Source organism: Orbicella franksi, chromosome 2 (genome assembly GCF_964199315.1).
Source record: "Orbicella franksi chromosome 2, jaOrbFran1.1, whole genome shotgun sequence".
In the NCBI taxonomy this organism is placed as follows: Eukaryota; Metazoa; Cnidaria; class Anthozoa; order Scleractinia; family Merulinidae; genus Orbicella; species Orbicella franksi.
In genome coordinates, this window is record NC_138146.1 from 23,203,996 (window position 1) to 23,215,123 (window position 11,128).

Below are 11,128 nucleotides of genomic sequence, written 5' to 3' on the forward strand. Positions count from 1 at the left end.
TTTTTGGAGGGATTTTTTCTTGGCAAAAGAGGCTCTAGTTTTCCTCGATAGTAACTCAACTCTGTCTTCGGCCGTGCAATGTCTGGGCGTTTGAAAGCTGCGTTGTAATTCACCTTTTTGGGGTTTCGAACTCCAAATTTTAACTCTACAGGTAATCTCTCTTCTTTGATTGCTTGTCGAGAAGAAAAACGAGGGTATGTTGTCGAGTTTTTATCGCATTGTGGCGATGTAACAGCGATAGAACGATTCAGTCGGCTTGGAATAATGTCAATGTACTCTGGATTCAATTTTTTCTTCAACGATGCTTCCAGGAGTGCTAAGAATATCTTTCCGCCGTTGCCATTTTCAACGTCTTGGTTAGCTTCTTTGAAATCTTCGCGCTGGCTGGGAATGTCTTTATCTTCTACACTGAAGCTCTGTTCTGTTGTAATGTCCACCACCGACTTGGGTTTCATGTCAACCGCCTTATTGTCCTTGTCAAGGTTGTTTCCAAGACATTTTCCCTTGATTTTTAGGTCTGGAGGTTTAACCACCACACTTTTCTTCGGAGTCCACATCTGTGAAGAAACACTTTTGTGTGGCTTCGATGGCAGCAGTGCAGATTCTCGAGATTCTGTTCCCTTTACAGTGAGACAGGTGTAAAAACATGGCTGCAAGTTTCCAGAACTTTGCCTTTTCCAATCCATTGACGTTTTCACTCCAGTTAAAAACACGCGAGCCTCGTTAATAAAGTAACATCCTTGGATACCGGCAACATAGTTGTAACCAAGACAACCTCAGCACTCCCTGTGGTGAATTTTCCTCTTTGCATACTCTCTAGCCAGGCTATTATGTTTTTCCTTGATTCTTTCCGTAAACAGATTCATTACAAACGGCAAATTACTGATATCAGTACTCAGTTAATTTGTATGGGCCGTAAATGTTTTCGTTGTGGTTCTTAATTAGTTGGTGACTTCAAATGTAAATTACGTGATAAAATTGTTCCAAAAATACCCCTTCGTTCCTCATTTTCCAGTTGTGCCTAGCAACAAAACACAGCTGAAGAAGCTTTGCGCTACAGCATTTTGTTTCGAATAGAAATGTTTTTTACTTCAGTTGTTAACCACTATAGGGAAATCTAAAATGATCCGTATGCGAATGTAAAAATGCTTCGCAGGTGTTAATAACAACCCTGTTCATGCCCAGGTCCCTTGTAAATGACCGCGGCGGTATTCCCGCATAAATTAACACGAGAAAACAAATAGACCAATTTTGATATATTAAAATTCAGCCTAAAACAATAGACCTCAGCACGAGGCTCCGGGGAATAAATACAGAGTTTGTAGGGTTTATTTCCCGGAGCCTCGTGCTGAGGTCTATTGTTTTAGGCTGAATTTTAATATATCGAAATTGGTCTATTGCGATCTATTTCCGGACGTCGGGTAAACAAAGTATATATTTCCATATCAACAACTCTAGAATGTAGAAGTAAAGTAAAGTAAGTAAAGACTTTATTTATACTGCAAAAATGGATCAGACAGACCCATTAACTGTCTGGTATTAACCCATGTGCAGTAACAAAAAATACTTTTTCTTCTCTGAAAAAAGAAACGAGACAAATAAATAGATAAATAAATAAATGAATAAATAAATAAATTGTCCATTTTACGTGAGAATTTAGAAAATTATTACCAAAAAATACTGAACTCTTTTTTTAGATTATGTGAGCAAATTGAATCATATTGGATGCGTAGGACTTTTAATAAAGCTCAGAAAAAAACAGCGTTTACCATTTGCGAAGATGTTTGGCAGATAAATTCGCATTTGACCGGTGCAAACGCGTTTCAAAAATTCAAAAATAATGATTTATTCAAGACTCTTGCACGTGTGAAACGGTTCCTTCGCCAAGCCACGTTTTGCTGCGAAAGTCGCCGATATGAGAAAGTGCTTTCATTTGCTATATACAGAATTGGACATTTTTCAAGTGAGTTATGAACTAAGGCCTCGTCCACACGTATCCGGATATTTTTAAATCCGCAACTTTTTCTTTCCGGATTCAAAAATTTCTCCGTCAACACGTAGCGTATTCAAATCGAATTCGCCTGTCCACACGCACCCGATGGTATCCGGATTCACTCCAGAGAAACTAGCCTTACAGGTTATGCCGCCATATTGGTTTAATTTATTGTTCGGTAAGAGACTGGACACGATTTTGCTTCGTCATCGGATTCGAAAATATCCGGATTCACCGTCTACGCGTTATCGGATTCGTTGCGGATTTATTTTTTTCCTCTCTGGAGAGCGGATTAAAAAATATCCGGATTCGCTGCCGAATTCGCCGGATCCGTGTGGACGGGAACCGTGTCCGGAAAGAAAAAGTTGCGGATTCAAAAATATCCGGATAGGCAAAAAAGACATGCCGTCATAACATTTTCTTGAGAAGTTCCGCATTTAACAGGACGCGAAGTTATGAGACTTCACCGTCGATAAATGCTATATGAATCTGAACTGTTGTAAGAATATAGCAAGCAGTTTAGTTCACCATGTGGATGGTTTCCTTCTTTGTAAGGTACGTATATTTAATTTGTCATCGGTTTAGTGGCTCACTATTTTGTTCTTGGTGAGAACAAGAAACGGTTTGGGGTGTACTTTAACAAATGGCCATGCAATACGAACATTGAATATCAGGAATATTATGTAGATATAGCCAAGCCTAAAAGCGGAGCTCCTGGGCTGGGTCGTCCAAAGCCGGATTAAGATAACATCAAGAATTTTGATTTGAGTTTTGTAACTTTGCGGTGAGTGTTTCTGTACATTGTTTGGCCTTCTGTTTTGCGTTTGAATAATCTCAAAATACACAAAACAAAAGCAGTTAAAAACATTTGTATACAAGAAAAATTCATACTTCGGTTAACTTTTAATCCTGGGTTAGCGTCAACCGGCTTCCGAACAACTTAGCCCTGTTTATATACGAGTTAACCTGACATGAGCCCGCGATCCAGTAGAAAACCAGCACTTGGTCAGATGTCAACTTCAAAAAACACGTGACCTCGATGAGCTCTAAACTTGAGCCCGCGGTATGATCACATGATACTGCTCAGTGGATACCTTCTTTTGACAGGTGTCAATTGACCATAACATGGATGTCCAATATCAAAGAAGGAGACTAAATCAAGGCTGCATGTCTCTGTCAACCGATTAGCTGGAGTATGGCGGCCATCTTGCTAGACGCCGTCGTGCGCACGCGCCCACAAGCAATAAAGCCAGCCATGATAACCATAAGAAAATCAATTCATGGGTTTCCGTTTCTTTCCTATGTGGGTATGGTGCTCCGCTTGGCGGCCCAAGGGCGGCCGGAGCTCCGCTGTAATGTCTCGTATTTGCAATTCTACGTTCACAGATAAAGACACAATTTTGTTGCCTGCTTTTCACACCTTAAACAGGTAGGAACATGTTTGGATAGGGTTGGCAAGAGAGGCGAGCGAGATGCAGCTAACTTCCTGTTCAATTTTGGCCGTCACATGACTGTTTTCAGTTTAAAATGTATCTTTAAATGGTGAATTGGTTAGATAGTGAGTTTGGCGAAACCCTTTCTCTGACAACATTATAAAGGCACTCTTTGAGTGGTTTTTCAGTTGAGTGTTGTACAATCACAACCAAAGTAATCACACTGGCCAATATCAAAGGACCCAGACAATGGTCCAGTGAACCCATCATGACCTGAAGCATATACATGTAGCTAGCGCAAAGCGCGGGAAAACATGTACGAGCGAGTCACGATTGGTTTTGAATTTACTTTTGATTTGATCACATGGTGGCGCAAGTTTGCTAGAACGGTTTTCAATTGAATGTTGTAAAATCAAAGCCAAAGTAATCACTCTGGTCACATATTGTAGTCCAACACCAATAAACCACATAGTTTCTCTCTCTCTCTTTTTTTTTTCTTTTTTGCAGAATACCAGATACATTAGAAAGCCGTATGTCATCCAGGGGTGGGGTGCGCACCCCTGTACTCTCCCCCTAGATCCGCCCCTGTATGAGGTGTTTGTCATCTGTATCACATCACTTGATATTGAATTTGGATAGAAATGGGCTCCTGTACTATCCGTGAATTTTGTTATCCCATAGCTTATTTTGCAACCTTTGCACTCAAGGGTGATTTTCGACGCAGGAATAGGGCCTTGAAGGGTGAACAATTTGGCTTTCGAGGGTGGGTTGTGCATCGTGATGCCTTCCTCACAGCTCAGGCAAGATTTTACCGGAGGTGACAAAAATTTCGTGTAACGGTATCCACCGTTTTCACATAGCTTCCAAAGTTTGTCGTGCGGTAGAACCTCGGGAGTACAGAGGAATTCCGTACAATACTTTTCAAGGAAACTGACATACAGATGAACATCGGCGAGCGAATCAAGGGAACGAGAGCTACAACAGGCAGTAACAATCTTATGAATTAAAACAGTACGAAAAGGAAAGTCTTGGAATTCCCTGCAACGCATCGTGTACGTACATGGTACATGATTCATGGCCAACTTCAAGACTGACAGTCCATTCAAAGTGAGCTTGGCCGACAATATCGCGAGCGCTTCGTCTTCCTTGAGGTTGTCCACTGCGTTGAGGTCAACTCTGCAAAGAAATTCCACATGACTATCTATATCCGCTTCTAACTTTTTTTTGGCAGACAAACGAGATCTAATGGCCTCAGGAGAGAATAGATCGGCCTGATGCTTCCTCCGCTTTCGATTCTCCATTTCGATGATCACTCCAGGAACGCCAAAACAATTCTGTCCTAATCCACCCGTGCACATTCTCGTCCCCAGGGCCCCAAGGTCATCTCCTAAGATCCTTCTGCTCGATGGCACAGTAGACAACCCATGTCCAGTCATTGAAATTACGTAATAAAAAGTCGCCTTTCTATCAACGCTTCATAGGTGGCAGTTTAGTAAGCTGGTAATCTACATCTATGTATTTATGATTTTATTAGCTGTTTAATTTTTAGTTATTGTGAACTTTAGGTAACCCTTCGGTGAGGGAAGTAGTTCCTTGATCGGGGACTCATGCCAGGTTAATTGTTGTATTTAGGGCCGGGTTGTTCGGAAATTGGGTTAATGCTAACGCAGGATTAAAAGTTAACAGAAGTATAATTGTCTACACAAGTGTTTTTCACGGCTTTTGGGTAAGGACTTGAGATTATTCAAGATCAAAACAGAAGGCCAAAAATATAAAGAGAAAACCTTACCGCTAAGTTACAAAACTCAAATCAAAATTATCGCTTATCCTGGGTTAGCTTAATCGGATTTTTAACAAAGCGGCCCAGGAGCTCCGCTTTTAGGCTTGACTAAAACTGTATATTATGCCTGTATCATTCTGGGTAACATTGGTCTAAATAATCTTAGGTCTTAGAGCGGTTTTCAATTGAGTGTCGAAAGTAATTAGACAATTACTTTGGTTTTGGTTTTGGTTTTACTTCGGTTTGAGATTGGCTGAATAGTCTAATTGGTAAGTAATTGGTTTGGTTTTGGTTTTACGACACTCGAAAACCGCTCTAGTCCACCCCTCCTGAGGAGGAAACAATTGCATGGATCGAGAAAAACTGGGTTTTAGGACGGTTGTTAGCCATTTTGTTTTTACAAAACAGCTGAAACAGGTACGTATGATGAGGTTTTACCGGTAATTTTGTTGTTCTTAACAAGCATAGCTTCTTTTCCACGGTTGCCTTCTGTTGTTTGCTTGTAAATATCGGTCCGTCCTGATATTGGGAGGTCACTCCGATTTACTATTAACCAGGAATGGTACCAGAGAAAATTTAATGTAAACTTGGGACGTTATCGTTGTCTGGGACCTCATTTGTTTATATTTGCAGATAAGTTAGCTTCCTACAGTCTCTATTAGTTACATGTATCATGAATACTGGCAGTGGTGATCTTCATTCTGAATCGAAGAAAGAGATTGAAGATGTGAAGCTACTTGTAGAGTCCATGAAATATCAGAAAGACGATCCATCTCAGCAGCAACAAGCTTTGAGGGCCCTTGGTGAAATTCTCTCTCAAAATAGTAAGTGAATTATGATTTACGTGTTTATTAATGCAAGGACCACTTAAACGTGAGCTCATGTGGTGTGGGTCATATTTTGTCAATATGTGCTTTTCTTGTTTTCTCTCAGCTCATTTGTCCACACTCAGAAGAGAGCTGAAAAGCATTCCTTTATCTTTAAATCCATGTCAACTCTAGTTGTCATTTGATCAGGTGTTAAACAATAACAGGGTTGCCACAGATATGCAGGAAATGGTCAGGGAAAGAAATTCTTCGAGGTCAGGGAAAAGTCAGCGAATTATATTGTGAGTCAGGGAAAATTGACATTTTGAAGGAAAGTTGGGGAATATTGAAATAATTTAACATGGATGATTTAATGCCAATGAAGGTTCGAAGAAACATTTGGGGTCACTGTGGTCTTAATGATACCTTTCCTTAATGAAGAAGGCTAATTTGTTGAAAATGCATTAGTCTTACTGAACAAGTAGAAAGGATGGCTGTATGTTGAGGCCAGAAGCACCTACTATAGTCAGTAACAGTCACAATAGATTTGGAATAGTAATTACTTGTAAACCTAGTCTCCAATAATATCAGGAAAAAATGATTTCAACATTTCTTGTCATGTGAATCAGATTCATAGTCACTCCTTTCTGTGTTAGCACCATTAACCATCATTTTATAACATTTATTCAGTAAAATGTATTGCTCTTGGGGCTTCAAGAGTTAAAGCACTTTCTTCCTAGAAAGGGCACAAGACTATTTTTGTTCATCAAGTGGAGTGGAGTATGTGCTGAGTCTGTGTAAAATTACAGAAAGTCCTGCAGTTTGTCAGTCAGCTCTGTATACTTTGGCCATGGCCACAGAAGGAAATGGTGAGTTTTGTGAGGAAAAAATGAAACACAAAGACACTGAACTGAAACAATTATTGCATCACCAATTTTGTGGGAGGCGCAGTGGCCTCAGAATTAGTGCGCTTGTCTCTGGATTGAGTGGTCCAGGTTCAAGCCCTGGCCAGGGGCACTGGGTCATGTACTATTGAGAGACACTTTATTCTCACAGTGCCTCTCTCCACCCAGGTTTATAAATGAGTACTGGCAAATTTAATGCCAGGGGTAACCCTGCAATTGAGTAGCATCCCATCCAGATGGCAATAGAAATACTCCTAGTCACTTTGGGCTACAGAAACTGGGATAAGCTCCAGCCTGATGGGCCACTTAGCTCATGTAGACTTTTAAAACATCACCTTACATGGACCTGAGACAATGTTATTATTGCGTCATATATAACTTTTATAGTTATATGAAAAAACAGAATCCAACAACTTTTGCATAACTTAGATATACTGTGTTAAACTCTGTTTTTAACTTTTACCAATTTTATGATTTTGTTTTTAGATTTTTCTCAAAGAACTTTGACAAAGAAGAGTGTATTCCAACTACTGCGGTCACATTTACAAGCCAAGAACAGACCTGCTGCTACAACATCAGCTTTTTTACTAATGACCATTTGTGATGGGAATTGTAAGCACACTCATCCCAGTTATGTACATGAAGTTATGTAAATGAAGCCTGAAAAAATAAAAAAAATGGTGATTCAACAAACAGCAGGCCTACACAGAACAAACTTAGTAACCAAAAAAATCTGTGTAAAGATCCTAAACTGTGATCATCACGTAAGGGGGGTTAAAATGAATGATTATTATTAGAGCCTGATGTAGCTATGACAGGAATGACTTGTCAAGGAAAACAAGTCTCTTATAGGGTTGGAAATAAATTCAAGCCACATGCATCAATTCAAGGGGACACATACCTTTAGTTCTATTTTCTAGATTTCAAAAGATCACTCTGTCAATTTTACATAGTGGGATCTCTTCTGCCTCCCCCTCCTTGAGTGTGATCCATCTTCAATCAGATATTCAACTTTCTCTATTTTTCCTTGCTTTTTTACTACAATTTTATGCAGGTGAAGGACAAAATCTTGCAAAAGAAACAAAGTGCTTACATAGTTTATGTGATCTATACAAGTAAGTTCTTTTAAAAAACATCATATAATGACCATAATTCATAAAAATGTAATGTCCATATTCCATTTTACTGTTAACTGTTAATTACACGAGATAAAAGCAGTATTTTTGTTAAAATTGAAAGATGCATACTACATATATGTATGTGCTGCTTGTATAATATACCAATAAATGCCAAACTATTCATTTCTCGTCACATGCATCAAATTGCATCATTTAATATAATTCCATCTTTATAGGGGCTGTCTTCCAATATATAAACTGTCTTCCTCTTGTGATGATACAAGTGAAAGGTGGTTTAATAATATTGAGGAAAACTGTCTTCATCTGTGGAGTGCTGTAGTTGTTGCACTACATTCTCTTTTACAAAATCCACAAAATAGTAAGTGAAGAAAACAGTTAAAAATAAAAATATCTTTTTTGTATTATTTAACACATGAGAGGTTTCTAACAGATCCAATCAGAAACATGATTTTTCATGATAAAGTATGAGTTTTCTTAAGATTGCAGTTTTTTTTATTGTGTTGTACATATGGTACTGACCATGTCCCAAGCATAGCAGGTTTTATTCGTGATCATTTTTTGATGACCTACTTGTTGTATGTTTGCAGCTAAATTTGAAAGATGAGTAATTATAGGAACATGAGTAATGATGAGTAATTATAGGAACATGTATTAGTATAAGAACTGTCGAAGTTTGCAATAGAGCCATGTTAGCAATACCGGAACATTATTTTCATGGTAGTGAAAATATGGCAAGCATCTCATCAAAGCCTCAGGAGAGCCCCTTTCTTCTTCACCTTTTCTGGGGCTGCAGTAAGGCCATGTGCATGCTGGCTGAAGCTCATTGCTTAATCTCCCTAAGGATAATATTCATACTTTGAGGACCACAGTTATGCTGTGATTTACCTGTAAGATATATAGTGAAGACACAGGTTAAGTGGGTATTAAATATTTTTGTTATTCACAGCTCAAAATCAGCAACTTTGTTGTAGACTGTTTCCCATGATAGTGAATATTCTGCAAATGGCCACAAAACAACAGAATATCGTTCTACCAACAACCACCTTAATTTCAGCAATTGTTTCTGGAAATGGTAGGAATCTGATATGTAAATGTAATGGACAGAGAAATACTTCTTACGTAAATTTTACTTATTCCACTTCAACCCACGAGGAACAAATGGTATCCACTGTTGGTTGCCAGACAAACTCAACCATCATGCCAATCTTGTCTAGACCCTCAAGGGTTTAAAATACTACAGGTCTAGCCTCATTATAAACAGAAATTCTGTGTAAGTAGATGCAAGCAGTGGCCTATAGCTTTAGACCTTTACATACCAGGGGCATACCCAGAAATAAAATTATGACTGAGGCAATGTTATTTGTTTGTTTTTTTATTTGGTTGTCAATAGTGTTTTACTTTCCTCCATCACAAAATCAACAGAAACCACTGACTCAGGCAAGTGTCTTGTTTTGCCTGTTACTAGCTATCGCTCTGGCTAGGATAGAACACAATTTTCTTTCGACTTGATTTTAGTTATCTTAGTTTCCTTTATGTTACACTTCTTTGCTTTTTGAGATAATTCTCTCTAAACGACTTAAATCTCGACCCCTTTTAATACTCAGCTGAATGCCAGTCAAAGTGGCGTCTCTTGGGAGGCTTGCGTGCATTGATTAATCAGCTGAAAGAGCATGTGGAACACAAGGAGCCAGCTGTTCAAGACGTTTCATTTCTAGAGCATGTTGTTAACACAATAGGATCTGCCATAGCCGGTCATGGTAGGTCATATAATGTAAACTCTATCCCAAGTTGACAAGTATGAAACTTCTGTCATGAAGTAGGTCACTTTTTGCGCACTTTTTAATTGTGTTTTTAGGATCAATAAGATCTCTGTCCTTCAAACAGTTTAACGTCCTTGGACATTTTATCAAAGGTCAGGAAAACGTGAACAGCTAGAACTAGCTCTGAGGATCAAAAAGCAACTTTAGGAAACTTGAGTCAAAACTCAATCAAGCTTTAACTTGAGGTTTCATGAAAATTTTTGAGAAGAATGGACCAAAGGTTGGTCCTCCTAGGCTTGATAAGTATGTTGTCTGTTGCTAGAGAGGATGAGAGCAACCATACATTCTTAATCTTTATTTCAACAAGGTTAAAAATTTGTCAGCTTAACTACAAATCTATTCAATTCTTAATATCTAATAGGATTAAAATAATGAAATAAAAAAGCTGCTTTCCACGAATGCCGTGCCTTATACATCTCCTTTTAGTAGGCGTTTAAACTGCCCCAGGGACTCTGCTTCCCTTAAGTCACAAGGAAGACTGTTCCAAGGAATGGTGCCACTATAGCTTAAGCTATTTTTATAATAGCAAAGTCATGTTAAAATAATTACATACACCGTATCACAGGTTATTAGTATAATAATTTTTTCTTTTTAATATTTCAGCAGTCTGTTTAGATAGTTCAGCAGATCTTGGACTCGTGTCTTTACTTATCAAGTGCCTTGATATAAGCCAGACTCCTGGTGTGGATGATGTAGTGTCCAAAACGTTCAGAACAAAGTGTATCCTAGCACTTTCTATCTGTGTCGACCAATGTGGTAAGGAGTTGTACATGCTCTATTCCAATTTCAAATCTGATATAATTGATGATGTGCTACCGCTAGGCAATGATAAACAGCAAACCTGGTGAAATTCCTACAAGCAACCTCCAAAATTCAACAAAAAAATGCCCTCACAAAGGTCATTGTCACTATTTCATTAAATGTTATTTTTCTCTGAAAGTATTTCGGAGGTAACTCAATCAGACCATTTGTAGTTTATATTTACAGGAGATACATTGTAAAGCATACTGCAGGGTTTTCATAAGGGCCAGACACCAGGCAATTGACCGCCTGTGAGGATGATTTTGCCCGCTTGGTTTGACCATCTAGGGGAAAGTTTCTCCTTTAAAGAAGTTCAGTTCAAAAAGTTTTGCCCAGCTGTAAAACCTAGTTCCCCTCTTGCTGAAAATGCTAATGAAACCCCTGATACTGTAAAAACAGTTTTGTTCATAACTCAGCTGATATATGTCTGCTTCAGAACGTAACCAACGGC

The 11,128-nt window shown here is 38.7% G+C and overlaps 2 protein-coding genes across 2 annotated transcripts in view; one reads left to right on the forward strand and one right to left on the reverse strand.

The window, feature by feature from the left end:
- Positions 1-3,292: 3,292 nt before the first annotated feature.
- Positions 3,293-4,918, reverse strand: LOC145471904 (uncharacterized). Its single transcript, XM_081454903.1, has 2 exons — positions 3,939-4,918; positions 3,293-3,367 (listed from the first exon to the last, which is right to left on the reverse strand). Exons 1-2 carry the CDS (start codon positions 4,860-4,862, stop codon positions 3,293-3,295), a joined length of 999 nt encoding a protein of 332 aa, XP_081311029.1. The 5' UTR covers positions 4,863-4,918.
- Positions 4,919-5,394: 476 nt separating this feature from the next.
- LOC145471918 (telomere repeats-binding bouquet formation protein 1-like) overlaps positions 5,395-11,128 on the forward strand; it is a 9,382-nt gene continuing 3,648 nt past the window's right edge. Inside the window, exons 1-9 of the mRNA XM_081454905.1 lie at positions 5,395-6,030; positions 6,753-6,881; positions 7,404-7,529; positions 7,972-8,032; positions 8,272-8,414; positions 9,003-9,128; positions 9,661-9,813; positions 10,480-10,632; positions 11,114-11,128. The exon at positions 11,114-11,128 is cut by the window's right edge and continues 56 nt beyond it. Coding sequence (XP_081311031.1) covers positions 5,880-6,030; positions 6,753-6,881; positions 7,404-7,529; positions 7,972-8,032; positions 8,272-8,414; positions 9,003-9,128; positions 9,661-9,813; positions 10,480-10,632; positions 11,114-11,128 — 1,057 coding nt within the window. The 5' untranslated portion in view covers positions 5,395-5,879. The remainder of the gene's footprint in view (positions 6,031-6,752; positions 6,882-7,403; positions 7,530-7,971; positions 8,033-8,271; positions 8,415-9,002; positions 9,129-9,660; positions 9,814-10,479; positions 10,633-11,113) is intronic.

Coding starts and splice junctions, on each gene's coding strand:
- LOC145471904 (XM_081454903.1), bottom strand. CDS start 4,862: ATGACTGGACATGGGTTGTCTACTGTGCCATCGAGCAGAAGGATCTTA. Junction 3,368..3,938: donor ACGGCTTTCTAATGTATCTG/GTATTCTGCAAA, acceptor CTGTGAACGTAG/AATTGCAAATACGAGACATT.